Raw genomic sequence first — 20,186 nt, forward strand, 5'->3', positions numbered from 1 at the left:
ATGGAGGGAGGGAGAGGGAGAAAGGATGACAAGGCAGTTGGCATGACAACTATATGTAATGTACCGAAACATAAAATGAGCCCTGAGAGCTTTGCTGAGCTTTGATTGTTCCACACCCAGAGGAAAACTGTGAGTAGGACATCCATTAGGGCTAGAATGACGGCTCCTGATGCAACGCTCCCTAAAAACAACTGTGGGGCAACATAGTGACTTTAAGGCACTAATGCAGCTCGTCAAATAACACAGAGAGTCGAAATGGGTTTCCATCAGGAGGTAGAAAAACAACATCTTGGTTGTAGCAACATGAGGGAGCTCAACACACTCATAACTCTTATGTGACTTTTACTGTATGACTCATGGAAGCAAGGGGTCGTTCAATTTTAGAACACAGCAGGACTGAAAGAAGACAGGCAAATATGCAGGTGAAACCACCAACCTCCACACCACCAAAACGCCACTGGATTCTAATTAAATACAACATGTATGTATGTTGTTCACTGTAAACTCATCACATGTCCTTTTCGGTATTTGAGATGCTCTAGACAAACTATGCCGAGGGAAGGAAAGGAGAGGCAGAGCGTCTGAGCAGAAGCATGGTAAAACTGTGCCTTAAAAAGCAGCCCTGCCAACCATGAAGAAAGCCCCAATGTGCTTCAATCCTCACAGTGCATTATATACATATATCACAGGGAAAAAGGAGCTAGATATAGACAGAGCCACAACACATGTACCGCAATAGATGACCGTAGAGAGACTTGGCCGGAGGGGACAATGCGCAAGGTCAACACATCTCCTGTAATATAAGGGGCAAAGAGGGGGAGAATATACAGAACTGATTAGACTGATGGTGGCTTTACTGTGAGCTGTAGTGTAGTTCCGCCTCTGCCCTCCACTACAAACATATGAACAAGTCTAAGCCTTAATTTTATATTACACATATGTATTAGGGCTGAAGAGATGATGATAGATATAATAAGAACAATAGCACACTTGATAAAGTGACAAATTATCATACACTGGCATTGGCAACAGTGTAAAAAATTTGGTTAAGTCACCATCAGATTGATTAGTACTAATTTCTATGTTTGGTTACTCTCCTCAATAGACAAGATGAAGAAACATTTTGCATTGCACAGGCAAACTGAACAATTTCGACATCCCCGGCAAACTCTGTTGTTTGAACACTGAACACTGCAATTCAGTTCAAGTTCCAGCTGGTGTCGTGTCATGCTTGCTTGCAAAGCAACATAAGGCTGGGAACACGTGGTCTCGACTTCCTCTGCGCTCTGTGTATTTTGAGCCTCAGCTGGGCTCACATCTGGTTATCAGCATCCTTGCTGAGACCCTGCGCAGCGCAGCGGAGCGTAGATCTCTCAGACATCTGGCTGTCCGGTGTGCTGCTTAGGCCTGCAAATGAGTGATTTGATCACTCATGCATTGTCCCGATCCCTTCAGTAAATTGTGAAGTAGAGCTTGAGGGATGCGGAACTGCTCAATAAAGAGAGCACAGATGAGGAAAACAAATGCCAACCAGCCTGGCAGAGAGAAACAGAGAGAGAGGGAAAGAGAGAGAGAGAGAGAGAGAGAGAGAGAGAGAGGGAGGGAGAGCATATATATATATACAGACCCCATATATAAAATGTAACTAATTAGCAGAGCGCATGAAATGAAAGGAATTCCAAAATAAAACACTGTAGCTGAAGCATAAAGCATTCTGCACATGAGACTCACGCTAATAAAGGGATGCAAACCGCTCCCATTACTAAGACTACTGTTAAGACTCGGACACTCATAAGAATCTAATCACTATGGGTGGACTTGAAGGGGAACGTGCAGGAGAAAGAAAAAATTCACAAAAACCTTTAAAACCCTCTCCAAAGCTCGTCTCTTTCCCTCTCCATCACCGCCCTGTTTGTCCCCATGGGGCAGAGGAAAGCGGTGTAGTGTCCCAGACTGGGGGGTCATTCGGCAAGTTCACAGAGGTTAAAGGGCACAGAGAGATGGAAGATCATTGCTCATGAAGAACTCCTCAGTGACTAGAGGTCATGTGACTGTTTTGAAAGGATCTGGGGGGGGGGCTCTCACTTTTTCATACATTGGCAGCATCTCACCATTATTGCATGAACACTTGCTACTGTTGTGACAAAAACAAATGTATATAACTTCCTCAGGGACTGAACATGAAAACAACCTGACACCTCTGTCACAATACAACATGTCAAGATCCAGACTAAAAACTTCATCCTTGACAAACAAAGAGATAAAATTACCAAGCTAAAGGTTAACCTCTTTACATTCAATAAAAAATCCAATGTATTTTTAGCTTGTTTATAAATGCCAACATAAGCGTACCTGCTCATACAGTGTTTTCAGTTAAAGTTGCTTACGGACAGAGCAGAGGGCAGTTCAGCCCCTGTCGGTCACACAGCAGCAGTCTATGGAATAAACAGAGTGACTGGGATGATGCAGCTGGAGGCTCAGTAATGCCGGGATCCATCTGGGCTTGAGAGTATATGAAATCAGACATGCCCCCACGTAATGATGGACAGTGCTGGCCTAACGGCCCCAGCCCCACTCTGCCAGACATGACTGACACAAGCAGAGCTGTACCTGACAGCTCACGGCTCAGTGCTACAGAGAACATTCTGCACAGCAAAACCTATTCCATACACACACACACGCACGCACGCACGTGCACACACACACACACACACATACACAGACACATACACACACACACACACACACACACACACAGACACACACACACACACACACACACACACACACACACACACACACACACACACGTACATACACACACGCACGCGTGCAAACGCACACAAATACATACATTCGTTCATTCTTCAGCCATTCCATCACATAACAGAATATCAAAACATTAAGAAGACTAGCTAGCTGGAAAGCTAACAGCTTGTTTATACAGTGCACAACAAAACTGATTTGCTTCTAGGCAACATGCAAACAGCAAGACACATCACGCTAGTTAAGAATACTAGCATCATCAAACTGATGTTGCTATAGATCGTTTCTTAGTTACAGGTAGCTAGCTAGCTTGTGATAGTGAACATATGTTTATAATAATACCATTTCAATGGCAGCATTATAATCACGTTTTCCATCGAATGCTCGAGGGTTAGACCGACCCCTATCCCTAACCTCATCATGAGGTGTAGCTGAGAGAAAAACGCATATTCCCTTTTGAATGAATGGAAACAGCTTACAATTTTGACAATCATGGGCTGACCCATACATAGACACACATACAGACACACAAGCAAAATATACTGGTAAAAACATTTCCATTGACAAACAGTTGAGAGCTTTATGCTCTGCTACTAAGCTTACTCATGTCAAATCAACACTAGCTCTAAAAAAAGTCTTAATGGGGAAAAAACATTCATTCACAGTTCATTCACAAAGATGGTAATTATTGAATCTTTACAAGATTGGCTTTTTTGCATGGTGTCCATGTCAAATCCTTATTACACTAGACCTCCTTTAAGCTGTCACGGTCACCCTGCCTGTTTGACTAGCACTGTCCTGCCAGTGTGAGAGGGGGGGAAAAAAAGGCGCTGAAGCTGCAGGATCCGAGAGCAAAGCGCGTGCCAGTCAATTAAGCGCCATTTCAATATCACTGGGAAAGCATCGCTTAGTCATCTCTCTATGCCTTTGGCTTGACTCTGCTGCTAGTAACACCTCCATAATCTCTCACAAAAGAGCTCCTGAGATGGGTCCAGGGCTGCAGAACTGACATGCGCACATGGGGGGGGGGGGGGGGGGGGCTGTGGTGGCAGGGGACCACAACAACAGCACTGTATCATCCTAAAAGTCAGAGCAGCTTTGTTTTGGAACGCTGATTAGAAATTAAAATGCAATCCAAACTCATACGGACAGTGCTGGTGCGTTTTCACTGTCTAGCTAACCCCCCCCCCACCCCCCCCCACCCCACAATGCCATCAATAATGTTGGCTTTCAGAGCGGCTGGAATTGCAGTGAGGCACATAAACTACGTCTCTCAGTTCATGGGTCTGGTGAAAGAAGTCCATTAACGCTAATTACTGGCGTAACGGAGGCAGGTTTATCTTGGCACTGTCAGGCACAGAGAGGGAAAGAGAGAGAGAGAGAGAGAGAGAGAGAGAGAGAGAGAGAGAAAGAAAGAAAGAATGAGAGAGACTACGTAAATGAGAGACTGCAGCCTATTCCATTTGGATGGGAGCAGAAGGCGGTGGGAAGGAGTCTCAATGGTGTTGCCATGGCAACCCGCTAATGCCACGCTGAAGATAGCATTATGGGGGCTCTGAAAAGGGAAACAGGAAGGGCAGCAGCGGCGGCAGAGCTGGGGTAGAGCTGGGAGAGAGGCTGGCAGGTATGAGCGTACAGCCACAGCCTGGGGCGTCCAGTCAGCCCGTGGTACATTCTGACAGTCACACACCCATCTGACGCTGTGGACAGGACACACTGCTATTTTAAAAGAAAGACTGGATGCTATTATTATTTTAAATGCAAGAATTTTATACATGAGCGTGGTTGGGAATTGATCCAGGTGTACAAACTGTACCTAATGACACGTCACTCAAAACCATAAACAAACAACAGAACACATACATGAATTCATACTGACATAATTGTTAGAATGAGGCTTTTTTTTTTGAGGAGAATTTGTCTAGTGTTTTCCTGAATCGGGGCTGATGGACACATACAGTAAATGTTATTGTGATTTTGGCATGTGATGTTTAGCAGAAACAAATGTTCTGTACCTGTGATAATTTGTTTTTGGACTTTTTTGCTAGCATCTATGTAATACTAAACCCACTGACCTTATTTCTGACCTTTTTAGTAAATAGCGTCTATGTGCAACAATGTGAATAAGAGTGGTTACTGTCATTAAACTGATGAAAAGTGTCCCTTGTTAAAGTAGCAGTGGTGTCAGAAAAATTGTTATTCTGGTCAGACAGAGGGCAATGGTCTCAGGTTTGGTTTGATAGAGACACAATGGTCTCAGGAATCTCTTCAGAATGGACGTGGACTACAACGCTGGGTGAGTCATACTGAACTTGGGATTGAGGCTAGAGGGCTGGACTGCATTGATGGACATCATGAGGTCTTTGGATGCAGCTCACATTCTGTGGGTGCGGTGCATATATAATTCATGCACACATTCTAGCACTCATGAAGCTTTTCCTCAGTATTCAAATGAAAACCTCACTCACTTCACTAACAGACGAAGCACACAGCAATGGTACTATCAATACTCACACATGGATGGTACAGCATTATGAAAATCAGTTGGGTTGTGGTATTAAAATCCATAGTGAGTGATGGCTTCTTTCATTGCGGTTGAGTTTAACTGGGATTTACACGGCTGGTAACAGCCCGGCTTCCCTGACGGCAGCTCAATTGATTACGAGTGGTTTTTTCTTGCCTGCCTTGCATTTTCTCTCCATTATACCTAAACCAGCCGTCGCAGTTCCCTGGACGACAGGCTGCCATCTGTCAGCTACAGCCCTGGCAGCTGTAACATAAAGTGCCTGCACAGCCAACCGCTGGCAAACGCTTGATCTATATAGACATGTCAATGCCCATGCCAGCTCTTCATTACTGTCATCTAGCTTTAAGTACGAATGTATGCCTCACTCTTATAATTGAGTCCCTCCGGGATTAGGATATACTGACGCGAGTTTATGGAGTCACACTGCTGCACTGTGGCCACAGCTTTATCAGAGAAATCTTTCAGGGCTCTGGCAGCCTGGTTTCCCTTTATCTGGGATTTTATCTGAATGGGTTACCTCAATGCTGTCCGGGGGCGAAGAGTGAGGGATGATGTGATCTGTGGTTGCAACATCTTTAGACAGGTGCTTGCATTTGTGAGTTAACTCCATGCTGTGCTATAGTGCTTGGTTATTTCTATGGGATTTCTTTGCACTGTGTGTTGTACTTGACATCTTAATAGGCAATAAATAAACAATAAATAATATATGTAGTGCATATGGGCACTAGTACATCATCTTTCCATTAAGTGGAGCCTGGTTCTGGCAGCACTGTAGTGTAATAACTCTCACAGACACACACAGCGCTTGGTAATAGGCTCCTTAGTGGCCTCTCTCCGTGGTGCTGAACGGGGGGTGGAGGAGCTTCCTGCCCTTAGTCCTGAAACCCCCTGCCGCAACCCCGCGTTGGGTCTGAGCGATCCAGCCGCAGCTGCCCAGAACACCTCCCCTCTTCTGCCGCGGGACATTACAATCAAAGCGCTCATTTGACTGTTTCACTTTGAGAGACGTGCTGGGGATCATACATATGTTCAAAGTCAAATTAGAAGTTAAGTGAGTTAGCCGCCAAAACAGAATGGGAGCACTTCCGTCTCATCTTCTGTCCGCTGCCGGAGAGGGATAACTGCAGGCGTGCGTTAGACAACAGGGTGAGGATGAAATGAAGTAAGAGCTGTGATATTTCCAGCTCCAAACGGACGGGAGACAAACCATTTAACACAATGCAGAGACTCCCGAACAGACCATGGTTGGTTATTGAGTCATTTATGGGCCGTTTGAGAAGAGCATGAGCTTTAACTCCAGGTCATCTCGTAGCTAAAAACCGAGCTGTCCATGAAATAACTGTCAGTGCCTGATGAATGAGTGGAACGCTCAAAACTCTATCTGCTTTACATGTACCTTCACACTTCAAGTGATAGAGTCAGCAAAATTTTCAGAGACGTAAAAAAATGTAGGTTAAACATTAATGGCTGAATATGTTGCAACTCTAAAGTTCTGCAAGCATAGCTATGTTTGCGTACCTGTGTGGCGATCAGTGCCTTAATGACATATTTATGTGTTACTATAAATACAGTGTGTTTATAGTATGGACATCTTGGTAATATACTGCATATTCAATGCCATTTCTTACATTTGCATCTTCTATGACAGAATACAATCATGTAAATTTGTTATTCTAGTCCCTGGTTTCTTTCTGGTCAATCTGAATCAATTGCGCTCAACAATGTTAACCGGCTCAAAGAAAGCATACACACAGACACCTCATTGATTTCATTGTCAAAGAGATGTGTTTTAATCTTAACTTCGAGGTATGAAAACAAGTTACAAGTTACTTGCCGGTCACTGATACTAAAAAAACCGGAAAAAGAAAACAAAAGTAAGATTTGATAGCTACAAGATAACTGCTTACTATAAATTAGTTATTACAACTTAAGGACAAAGACTGGCATTACATACTCTATGCAAAGGATGGAAAAAAAAACCAGAGAGGGGTGGAAGACCTAGAGAGAATGATAAATATCTTGACAAAATGATAACACATGGAGGGAAAAACATAATAAAATACCAAAAAGGGCTTGCTGAGGAAAATCCCAGAGTGCCTCACCTGACATAGAGCGAGCGCTTCTGGTTGGTTCTGAGGGAGCCGGATCCGGAGCTCATGCTGTGATTCATCATCTGCTCCCGCAGGTCATGGATCTTAGCCTCGAAGCGGCCGTACTCTGAAAGGCACAGAGTGACAGGGTGTCAGGGGTGCGGGGCTGCGGTCCCCTCCGGCCCGTCCCGGCACGGGCTTCTTGGGACAGGACGTGCCGCGAAGGTCCGGCGCCACCGCCTCCCGGGCAGACGGGAACGGGTCGATACCACCGGGCCGATGGAACGATCCGCTCCGGTCGCGGCACTGACTGTCCAAGGTCAAACCGCTGATACTCAGGAAAAGCGGGCGGTGCTCGGCGGGCTGCGGATCATGTTCTGCACACATCGGTCAGGTACAGAGAAGCCCTTGGAATCAACCCAGATCTTTCCCACCCAGACACAAATTTCCAAAGAAAGCTTTCTCGCAGTTTAATGTTTAATGTCTGACTGAAATCTAAGCATGCTCACAGTTTCTTACAAGACAGTAGCATGAAGCATGATCTGCATAACATTCTACTGAAAAAGAAAAAAAAAAAAACTGAGCCCTTAGACAATACAGCGCTACTCAATGACAACCTTGGCAACTATGCAGCAGCATATTCTTACTGTAAATAGAGACTGGGGTAAAGATCAATTGGTTGCATATATTGCCAGAGGAAAAATACAGGATATAATATATTACTGCAGAAACACCCATAATGAGGTCTGCATAGCGCTGTGACACAGAGGCTACACTTCCAACTATGAACAGCTGCCTACATATATACAGAATTACTTTCAGGGAGACAAAAATCTATAGCTAATGCAAATAAAAAAATCTATTAAAAATCATTACATTTACCTGGGCAGATCAATACAAGATATCACATCTTTCCTCTCTAATACATGAAGTATAGGAAATTGTAATTGCCCAGAACAAATAGTGCAGTGTACTAAAACTGTGAGTGTTCTTGCATAGGCTTGAAAAGACAAAGAGCCACTGACCGGGGCAAAATACCCCAAGCAGCACTGAGGCAGATGGATAAGTGCTGACGCAAGGAGCCAGTGACATTTCTCCATTGTAAGGCAAAGAGGAGAGGAATAACCATTTGCTCAAGGTGAAAGAGACAGTCTTCTTACGTAGGGAAAACCACTATTCGAAAAATTGCATTAATAATTGCAGAATATCTTCACCGATTAATGTTACAGAGATGCTAGAACAAGCAGAACTGTTACAGAAAAAAAGAACGGTTATCATGCATGTCTTTTTCCTTAACTGAAATGTAAGGTAATAATAAGATAATGACATGTCATCAAAGACAGAAGACCCCATATATTTGGTTTGCTTTCTGCTCAAAGCCTGGTATGCCTTTTCAGCAGTCTCTGAGTGTAAATCACCCTGCCAGGAACTGTTTTTCCCCCCTCTCTCTATCTGAGGATTCTGTGAGACTCTGTTGGAGGAGTATGAATGAAAGAAACCCCGCATTCTGCCTTTCATTAAGATTCGCATGACACTTCACAACTCTGCCGATCAGTAATGCATTAGCAACTGTGGCCAAGGGCCGGGGCCCAACACTCTGTGAAAGCCAACCGGAAAAAGACTAATTCTATAGCTCGGCTACTCAACAAAGAGAAAAAGAAAAAAAAAGACCGTTTTTACATGTGTGAAATAAATTTCACAATACTCTAAAAATAAATAAGCGTGGAGTACCGGAGCGAGCTCCATGCTAGTGTTAATGAAATGTTCCAGCGGCAGGCCTCAGCAGGCAGGCAGCTAATGAGGCAGGAAGTCTCATCTCAAAAACTCTGTAGCACTTGTGCCGACCTCCACAGTGGCTAACTCTCAAGTGCACCAAGCCATCCTACCTCTGCTTTAACAAGGGCTGCATTATGTCACATTCTCTTGACTTATTCAGCTGTGAGAGATGGGTGCCAGGGCCGGGGTTAGGGAGAGTCAGCCCAAAGGCTGAATTTCTCAGCTCTGGTACAGAGCGGAAGGGGATTCTCTCTGCTCTCCCTACTAGCGCTCTGACCCAGCACTGCACACGCAGGCACGGACACACACACACCACACACATGCACACAAACAACCTCCCATACACACGTGCACGTGAACACACAATCTCCCATACACACACGTACACAGGCGTACACACGCACGCACGCGCGTGCAAACACACAGACACACCCTCCCATGCAAAGCCACACATGCACACACACCCATAGAAACACACACGTATGAATGTACATGTGCACATGAACACACTCCCTTCCCATACACACATACACATCCACATACAGAATGAAACAGTCCCAAACTGCAGTTTACAGTACAGTATATAAAAGTCACCAAACACTATGGATGAATCATACAGTATGTGTCCACTGTGATTATATAAGTCTCCCTAAAGAATTCATACAGTATCAACTTTATGAATGCCGTGCAGCTGGCACAGGCAGTTACACACACCCACAGCCACACTTTCCCTTAAATTTATGAAAACGCTTACCCGCTGCAAAGCACTAACAGGAAACAGACAACGGTCCCCCCTCTTCCACGCATTACTCATGTAATCCCATTAAATCAGCTCAAAACCATCCAGTCTTGCTCTGCTCATGCTCTGGTCCTCCCTCTGCGTTACCCGGGCGAGGCAGCACTCACTGCAGCCTGATCTGTCCTTAACCCACGGGAGAGCGCATCTGCGGGGAGCACATGGTTAGCGCCGGATAACGGCAGATTACGGGGGACTCGTTTGTCGTCCGGATCTGCCGTCCGGCGTTTGAAAGAGAAACCCACACATCTTTAAAGACAGGGACAGGGAAAAATGCAGCCTTGAAAGATGCACTCGAATAGAAAAGGCAGCGTCTTCAATGGCGTATTAACAAAAATGGTCAAGCAAAAGAAGGTTCCTTGAATTAGGATTTGTGCAAATACAAGAAAATTACTTCAGAACAAGCATTCTGAAATAGACTGTGCTGAACTGTCACTCTGTAAACGAGCTCCATGCTGTATTTCACTCTGTGAACAAGCTACATTTAATGCTAAAATGAAAGACATGCAGAAATGCCGGATACAAGAAATTGCACAGAAAGCACACCCTGATCCAACTCCCTTTCAGAAAACTGCAATTAAACCCTCAAAAGTTAACGTCAAGACAAGACAAAAACACCAGCAGAAACACAAGCACTCAGTTACGCCTAACTCTGCATGAGTGGGATCACTTAAAACCCTGACGGCAGGAAGGCTGGGCTCCGCTGACTCCCGCCGGCGCCGCAGCAGCTGTTTATAAAAGGTCCTGATGAGAGGCGAGCGCTGGCGTGCACTCACCGGCGTGTTGTGCTGTTGAAACCCAGCGCGGCACTCAACCTCCTCCAATGAAGCGCTCCCTGCAGCCGCCACTCGCCGCTTAAACAGTCCCTCCCTTCCCTGGTCTCCGGCGCGGCTCCACACGCGCGTGTGTGTGTGCGTGCGCGCGCGCACACACACACACACACACACACTCACCGTTTCACACGCGCTCTCTCGCTCGCTCACGCACCCAGGGACACGCGTAGCACAGCAGTGACGGGGGCTCTCTCTGGACGCCGACTCTTCACTGCAAGCAGGGCGATATGCGTGTGCCAGTGTGTGTGTGTGTGTGTGTGTGTGTGTGGGGCCCTCGGCCTGCAGAAGCGCTCACTGCTGACAGCAGTTGCTGCCGATTGGTCGCTGATGCGCCGCGTGCGGCGTCCAGCGAGCTCCAGCCACACCTCCCCCCCCACCCCCAAGCAGATCCTGCCGTTTAGGAAAACGCCCTCCTCCTCAGAGGGACAGATGCATGAAAACTCCAAGGATTCTCCCACCCAATCCTGAGAATCAATCTGAGACATCTCCATTTCTACCTCAGAAATACACTAGCATAAGGTTTTTCCGCTACATTGCTTATTGCTCAATTCGCTTCTGCATCAGCAACTTTGAAATAGAAAGATAATGAGTGTATGCATGAACGCGTCTGACCAGCTGATTTCATGTGAAAAAGCTGAAAAAGCCTAAAATTTTCCTTGCCACTTTTTTCACTTTTTCAAGGACATATCTGACAGCGATAATGCCTAGTCCACATACACTCTCACCAAAAAATAAAGCAATATATAGAAATACAGAACATATGCCATATGCCATAATCATATATGGAACCTCACAAGCGAATATGAATAACACCGTTCAAAGCACTGTGGGCTAAAATCCAGGCATAGGTGGTCCACTGCTTTCACCATCTTCTAATAATACACTAGTCCAATTTCACATGTGCAGGACATTGGATGCGGTCCATTAGCTACAGTATTCATTGCTTGAGTATCAGATAGCAGAACAAATTGAGCGGAATTAATCCGGTGCACTGCAGACAGTGAACTCTGCAGAAGGCAGTCAGTGTAAGGAGGGATCAGCAGGAAGTAAGGAGCTGTGATTTAATTCAGTCCTTTTCTTTTTTCCCCATCATATTTTTTGGACTATTTGAACTCGGAAAGCTTGGAATCCAATTGTGGGCCATGGATTACTCCCTTCTGCGACCCTCTAATTCTATCCACTCCCTGCAACATCCCCTGTGGTTTCCCTCGTAAAATCATGGGGGAATTTTTTGTCGGATTTGAAACCTCAGGGTCCAGATGGAACTTCTCTGACACACACTCCAAGCCTCTAACTGCTTAAGCATTCAATCCAATTTTGCACTGAGGAAACCAACAGGAAAGATTAAAAAAAATCCAGGATCAGATGGATTTAATTCTGCTTGGAGAACAATATTCACACTACACTGCCCAGCAATTTTCCATGTAACTCAAATCAGTTACAGATTAACTATGTGAGTTGCTGGGGGAGAGACACCGGCTTGTCATCCATCAAGCACAGTCCTCGCTGTACAGTTATTCAAATCCCAGCCATCGCAATATGGTAACATGGGATGAGAAAGGAGATTTGAAAACAGGCAGAGTGGTGTGCTGACACTGACTTTGGGATAGAGGGCCAGTCCGGCCAGCGAGCGCTTCAGGATGTTTGGATGTGATCTGTGGACGAGGTCACCTGGTCACATCCGGCCTGGCGGAGCCTGATCCTGTCCAACAGTGCCCCGGCGCATCACTCTGACCTCCTTTCCAAAATGCTTGTGTTTGCCCCGAAACAAAGGAATGCAAGCGTGGCTGTCTTTCAGCTCTTCTGTTAGAGAAAAGAGTATTGGAGCAGCCCTGCACTGCTGCACAAAAGTGGTTTGCCAACTCTATCCCTACCACTCCCCACCCTGGAACGCAAGGTTCTGCCACTGCGTCCCCATGAAAAAAATACGCCCTCTCTGCTGATCCTGGGTCAGATTATTTTTTTGGTCACCTCGGTAACACAGCGGTGCCAGAGAGGGGAGCTCGGTTTGCACATGCTTCTGGGCTCATGAGGAGAAATGAAGGAGCCGGAACCTCTCACCATCTGAGGGTTACAACAGTCTGACCGCAGTGGACCGCAGTGTCTCACCCATTTGGTCTTTGGACTTACTTGGCGTGCTGTGCAAAAAACGAACCCAAAAAGGCAACAAAACTTTGTTAAATTTGTTGGAGAGAGCGCAGACGACAGTGCAGAGGCTGAAGACCGAAGAGGACGTTCGCTGCGAGCACTGCATCCCACCTGAGAACAGTATTTCCATACAATGTGGGCTGTGAAACGCTACTTGGCAAAGCATTTAATTCCCCTGGGAGGTTCCACATTCCTCCCTCGTTGGCGTGGTAGCCCTCTGGGGATGCTACGCACAGACAGGACAGCCACATTAGCACACTCCATCCCCAGGAGCTTCCATCCAGAGTGAAATCGTAGCTTTTCCCACAGACAATAACCATCTGCATGAATTACCGTACTGTTAATCAACTACCGCCCTTTAGCGAAAGGCACTGGGAGGCCCTGACCTTTAAAGCAAAGGACACGTGCAGGGATACAGAAGGCACTGGATGGCTATGGTGGGCGTGGGTCTGGGGGAGTGACTTCCTCCGTATTGTCCAAGAAAGGCATGTGTGCTCTTCAGCAGGGCAGCGATGGCTGGCAACTGCCTGGGTCAACTGGATCCAGCTCCACCAATGCAGTCGGAGCTGCTGAGCTGCGCTGGCGGTAATGCTGCATACATCCTGTGGGTATAGTGAGAAAGAGTGTGTGTGTGTATGTGTGTGCGCGCATTTGCGTGCACGCATGGGGAGGGGGTAAGCGGTGGCCAGCGTGCTGCACATCTGTCTTCTGCTCACCGATGCAGCCAACACTCGCAGAGGTAGGTCAGCAATTCTCCCTGGACTCAGAAAAGCGTGACACTTATGTATAATACAACAAAGCTGCAGTCGGCGTAAACTGGGTTCCGTGAGCTCGCGCTGGCACCGAGCATTAGAAAGTAAGATGGGGTTCACAGAGTGGACATCCTGTGAGTGAGGGACACGTTTCGCGGTATGTCGGGTAACAACAGACAGTCGGTTCCAAATGGCAGACTTTAACAAGACGTACTGGGCTGCTCCCTGTGTAAAACAGGGATCCCACCGCCTCACCTCACATAAAAGCCAGTGACAGACAGGCACCGAACGAATTTGGGGGTGACTTGCGCTTCGAACAATACAGACGCACCGTGCTATTAGCTGCCGTGACATTACAGCTATTGAAAAGCAGCAGAGAATGGAACTCAATGTGCTGAACGGAGAAGTGAACAAAGGCGAGGCGAACTCTTCCCCCGTGCGAGGTGACGCTGATGGAGTCAGCTTGCTGCGCGTCAGTCGGAACCGCTGCCTTTTGCTTGGCGGTCCGCTGTTCTCCCATGCGAGCAGACGTCAGCTTCAACGACTCTCTGCTTTTCTTCTTAACGCTCCAACCATTAACTAGGATATCGATTGTTTCCCCCCCAGAGAAAGACAGCTGCAGCATTGTAAAGCACCTCACCTCAACTGTAATAGTTTACAGTAGCAAGGTATGAAGCTTTTAGATTTATTCAAACAGCTGAACCGTTGAATGGCAATAAAATCAACTCTGCATTTTTTTAGTATATGTCAGAGCACGTAAGATTCCTGGTTTACTGAACTAGGATCGCATCTCTAGAAAAATAAAATATAAAAATAGTGTGTATCTACTGAGAATAGCCAGTGAAGGACAGCAATAAATCACTCACTCCAGGGCTTAAAGTATCAAGACCCTGCTCATTAATTCAACTCAATGTGCACTGAATTATGATTAATGCCCTGCACCTCTGTCCTACATAAGCTTATCATAATGAATAGATTTTGTACTCCTAAGAGTGTAAGGACAAAGAATCCACATTTAATAAAAAAAAATTTTCTTTGTTGTCTTTTGTTCTGCCTACTCCTAAAAAAATGACTGCATATAAATCTGTGTAACGAAGCTATCCTATGCTTGTGGCAGCCCTGGCAAACATAAAATGCTACAAGATTTCACATGATCAATTGGCAAATCATACCAAGGTCAGGTGTTCTTCATGACTACAAACACTGAGACTGGTTCAGTAATTATAACTGCGAATGCAGCAAGCAATATGGAAGATGGGAGAAGAAGAAATAACGGACAGGAATGCGCTTGTCAACACCAGCCAGTGGGTTTAATCTGTGGGGCGGCAGTGTAGCATAGTGGTTAAGGAGCAGGACTCGTAACCGAAAGGTCGCTGGTTCGATCCCCGCTGGGCCGCTGCTGCTGTACCCTTGGGCAAGGTACTTAACCCACAATTGCCTCAGTAAATATCCAGCTGTATAAATGGATAACATTGTAAAGAACTGCAACCTATGTAAGTCGCTTTGGATAAAAGCGTCTGCCAAATGAATAAATGTAAATGTAATGTAAATAACGTGCTAACGTGCTAACGCACAACGGTGCAGGGGTTAAATACGAGAGGGGGAGACCGAATTTTTCCTTACAAAGAGCTCGCTTCCGGTTCGTTCTCCTCTGTGTGTTTCTGTCTTATCACCTGGCCTTAGGGAATTTGGACTGACAGCTCCACAGAAACCAAAGGGGGCTATCTGCCGATCTCATGGGCTGTCTCCCCGCCACACTAGCACTGTCTCTTCTCTGCGCTAACGCTATCTGGCAGCTGAGACAGTGGCTGTCGAAGGCAGGTCACCCGAGGGAGCTTTTCTTATTGCTGATTTTTTTTAACCACTTCATATGCTAAATACGCACTGTGGCTGTTACACGAGTTGACTGTCGTCATAAGTCACGAACAGGTTCAGAAACTCTAAGTACAATACATTTCTACACGGTAGTTAGTTACAGTAATCATTTTACAGACACTGTCAGGGAGAACAACTTATTAAGCAAGACAGGCTTCCAAAGCAATTGCTTAACTAAGTACAATTGAAATACACATACATAAGTGTGACTGAAATTCATACTTTAAAATCTGAAACGGTCAGAGAGAAACTCACTTTGTCACCTGTAAGTGATGACAAAGACACTCTGCAGGATTCAAGGCTGGGGGCGGCACTGTAGCATAGTGGTTAAGGAGCAGGACTCGTAACCGAAAGGTTGCTGGCTCAAATCCCCGCTAGGCCACTGCTGCTGCTGCTCTCCTGGGCAAGGTACTTAACCCAGAATTGCCTCAGTAAACATCCAACTACTGTATGAATGGATAACACTGTAAAAAAAAAAAACTGTATAATATAACCAACATAATTCACTCTGGATAAGAGCGTCTGCTAAATGCCAATAATGTAATGTAATGTAATGGTTACCCAGCAATAACACTGGGGCTGGATGGTGTTATTTATGGGAGACAGGGCAGAGGGGAAAGTGATGGAGGGTCCCTCCTTCTCTCCCTCACAGAGCCCTCAGTGGATAAACCCACAGATCACCCACCTCTCTAACCACCCAATGAAGCAAGGCCCTCACACACTACAAGCATCAATGGACCCTGCCTTGTGATTCTTAAAACAGTTATGTATACTACAGCGGTGTAGTATTGAGCAAATACCTTTATAAAGAACATATATTTGGATGAGTGAACTATGTGTTTTCCAACCCTAATTATCACTGCACCACTACAGACACACCAGCAGGGCCCCGAGCTGCAGCTCATCGGCTCAGCCACTCCATCAGCATGTTGGGCTGACATTTAACAAGACCACAGAAAGCCCTCGGCTTTCCAGCTTGGCACACAGGAGACGAGACCTTGTCCGCAGCCCAATGCCCCGGGGCGAGAGAGCCCGACGCAGCGGCAGAGCATCACCTCCCAGGACGAGCCGTCAGGTGAACTTCGGCGGCGGCGGGACTGCGATTCAACGCTGACCCAGAGGGACCACGGAGCGGAGAGAGAATGGAGAGCGCGGCTTCGCCAGAACTGCACAGTTTGCACCTCCTCGGGTGTTTAATGAGCTGCGCGCTCCCTGAAATCAATCGCCTCCGCACCACGTGGCACACCGAAAAGGCCAGGGGAGGAGTCCCCGCTGCTGCGAGGATAGTGAAAATGTGCTCCGTGGGCAGAACGGGAGACGGCTGGCTCCAAGCTAGGCCGTGCCCCTCATTCCCCCCGATAAAAGTTAAAACTACCACTCTCTTATTGGAAGTAACAATGTGCTTTTTTCCTGATCGATCTGCAAACTAGGCAGGGGCCTTCGTCTAGATAGCTCAAGCTAAAACTCAATATTGCAAACTAAAGCTCAACAATGGCTGTGCTCAAAGCCTTCCGCCACGCCTGAGCGTGTTTCATAGTGTAACACAGGAAGGCTTCATTTTGACAGGGCCTCAGTCTCAGTCTGTGTCCTCTGTCTAACTCCACAGTGCTGGCGAGCAGAACAGCAAGATCCCATTATCAGCTTGGACTGGGATGACCAGTCATAACCAGTAAAATGGACAGGTGGAAACTCTATCTCTTTGGTTGTTGGTGCAAGTTTTTATGATGGCATGTAGGAGCAGTCTGGATATTAAATGCCAATGAATGCTAATGTCTCCATGTTCAAACTGCTCTGAAGGGCACCAGTTGGGACAGGGAAGCCCTATGGTGCAGAGGGCCTCGTCAGCCAAATGTCCCCCCCGCTTCCAACCGCCTGCAGTACTCCCAGCTCCCACTCCTCCCAGTGCCTGGCGGCTCTGCCAAAACAGCGCTGCCAGCACCAGGCTTGCCCTACATACAGTACAGGGAGCCAAATATAGGCCAAGTGTGCTTAATTAAAAGCTTTCGCTTCCCGAGGACGTGTTTGGACTCGGGCCCCGGAGCTGTGCAAATCCGCTGTAATCGATCACATCCAACAAGCGCCGCGGTGACATCCCAAATAAACGGCCAAAAGCCCAATGTGAGGAGCGCGGTATATGAAAGCCGTAACGAAAGTTTGCACCAAAGCTGACCTCCATCTGAGGGCTCAACTGCACAGACGCCACTGACATGTATGAACTGTAAACTGCAAAACTGCCACACATCCGTATAAACGAACGCAATGTAATTTAACGTGTGATACTCAAACACTGCTCTTAATACATGCTACCAGGGCTTACCTAAGCCATGAACTCAACCCCTGATTGTAATGAGAAAAAAACAAATATGCTGAAGAAATTAAAATGGTAAGAAAGTTGAAGAAACAATGCAAATTTCAGTTGAGAATGGACACAAGAGTCATTCCGGCTGTGGCCACACTGGCAGTGCTGCGTGGTCATGCCATGGAGCTGCTGGTACGTGTGAGCAGTGGGATGGGAGGTAGAGGTGTTACAGGGAAGTGTGGACGGAGGGCGGCGTTACAGGGCGCTGTAACACTCCCCTGGAGGGATGACAGAATAAGGGGGAGGCAGTGTTACGGAAAGCGGGGGTGGAGTTTGGAGTTACTGTAAAGAGTGTGCAGATGGATGAGAGCATGCCAGAGAGAGGGCAAAGTGCAGAGTGTTACATAGCTGGGGGTGGGAGTGTAACACAGTGAGATGGGTGAGAGGGTAAGTTACAGGCTGAGGGAGCAGTGTTACAGACAATGGAAGTGGTGGAGGGTGTTACACAGATGGGGGGGTGGGAGTGTAGCACAGTGAGATGGGTGGAGGGTAAGTTACAGGCTGTGGGAGCAGTGTGTTACAGACAATGGAAGTGGTGGAGGGTGTTACACAGATGGGGGGGTGGGAGTGTAGCACAGTGAGATGGGTGGAGGGTAAGTTACAGGCTGTGGGAGCAGTGTTACAGACAACGGAAGTGGTGGAGGGTGTTACACAGATGGGGGGGGTGGGAGTGTAACACAGTGAGATGGGTGGAGGGTAAGTTACAGGCTGTGGGAGCAGTGTTACAGACAATGGAAGTGGTGGAGGGTGTTACACAGATGGGGGGGTAGGAGTGTAATACAGTGAGATGGGTGAGAGGGTAAGTTACAGGCTGTGGGAGCAGTGTTACAGACAATGGAAGTGGTGGAGGGTGTTACACAGATGGGGGGGTGGGAGTGTAATACAGTGAGATGGGTGAGAGGGTAAGTTACAGGCTGTGGGAGCAGTGTTACAGACAATGGAAGTGGTGGAGGGTGTTACACAGATGGGGGGGTGGGAGTGTAATACAGTGAGATGGGTGAGAGGGTAAGTTACAGGCTGTGGGAGCAGTGTTACAGACAACGGAAGTGGAGAATTATAGAGGCTGTGGATGGAACTGTAACACAGTGAGATGGATGAAAGGTAAGATACAGGGAGTGGAGGAGTTTAATGAGAGAGGAGGAGGAGTGTTAGTGAGAGAGGAGAAGTGTTAGAGAGCGTTCCCTGAGGAGAGGGGAGCAGTGGGAGGGACACAGCCCTGTTCAGCTGCTTTCCTCACTGCAGACTGCAGCATTAGCAGTGGGAGACACTACTGCAATGCAGACGCCCTTCCCCGCTACACAAAGAGAGCCACGAGACTCTGCTCCAAATTCACTGAGCAGCAGAACCACTGAGGACACCATCACCTTCACACGTGCGTAACCTGGGGAAACTGTAGGTACAATTCTGGAAATGTGGTTAAGGGGTTAAGGGCAATGTTATTGTTACTGTAATCATTCTTATTTCCACAGGGAAAAAGGAACATGAATGCAGTGTCTTAATGAGGCCTCTTCTGGGGTTCTCTTACTCTGGTTTTATCTGGTTTTGGCTGGTTTAATATTTGCCAGTGTGTGTGTGAACACGCCACTGTTTCCTCAAGTCACACTGCAACTGCGGGACAAGCAGGAAGTGACATCATGCTGCAGTCTGGTCCCCACTCTGGCTGTGTCCTGAGCGGACAGGTGGGGGTGGGGGTAGGAGGGGGAGTAGGAGAGGGGCAGGTGGGGGGACAGTGGAGGGTTACAAGCGGAGGCTCCAGTGATGAAGAGGTTGCAGTAGCAGTGCGGGGTGTTAGGTGCACATACTCTTAAGTGACCCTCTCCCCACCCCCAGTACATGCTGAGCTGCCTCTGGGTCAGACCGAATGCCAGCTTTGACCCAGGCGCTGATCACATGTTACAAACCTGGTGCTGGAGGCGGGGCCCGTCGCGGGGAGCACAAAGCAAGCTCTGACGAGTGAAAAGAGAGAGCAGTTATCAGTACCAGCAGCGGTTATGGGTGACAAGCGGGCGTGTCAAAGCTCTGAGAGAATCTCAGCCCCCAGCATTGTAGCTTTTTAATGTAGAAAAAAATAAGGAGCTACAACAATGACTCTTACCATTATATACACCTGATACGTGGGTTGGATACTGGGACACAATGTTAGGCCACAGTGTGGTGACACAAAGATCAGCGCTGATCCGCGTAGTCTGTCATCCACGCGTGTGACAGAGAGTCCCTGCGTTTGAAGGTCACTGCTGAGTCGCTACCCGCTCCTGTCTGACTGA

General features: G+C 47.1%; 1 protein-coding gene across 6 annotated transcripts in view; it reads right to left on the reverse strand.

Moving 5' to 3' along the window:
• Positions 1 to 20,186, reverse strand: part of dlg2 (discs, large homolog 2 (Drosophila)) — a 220,566-nt gene that overhangs the window by 20,665 nt on the left and 179,715 nt on the right. For 4 of the 6 annotated variants that reach the window (XM_036522959.1, XM_036522962.1, XM_036522961.1 and 1 more), the window contains 2 exons: positions 19,824 to 19,868; positions 7,396 to 7,510 (listed from right to left, as the gene is read on the reverse strand). In XM_036522959.1, coding sequence (XP_036378852.1) covers positions 7,396 to 7,510; positions 19,824 to 19,868 — 160 coding nt within the window. The remainder of the gene's footprint in view (positions 1 to 7,395; positions 7,511 to 19,823; positions 19,869 to 20,186) is intronic. The other 2 variants (XM_036522964.1, XM_036522963.1) reach the window with 1 other exon arrangement.

Source organism: Megalops cyprinoides, chromosome 3, assembly GCF_013368585.1.
Source record: "Megalops cyprinoides isolate fMegCyp1 chromosome 3, fMegCyp1.pri, whole genome shotgun sequence".
NCBI lineage: Eukaryota > Metazoa > Chordata > Actinopteri > Elopiformes > Megalopidae > Megalops > Megalops cyprinoides.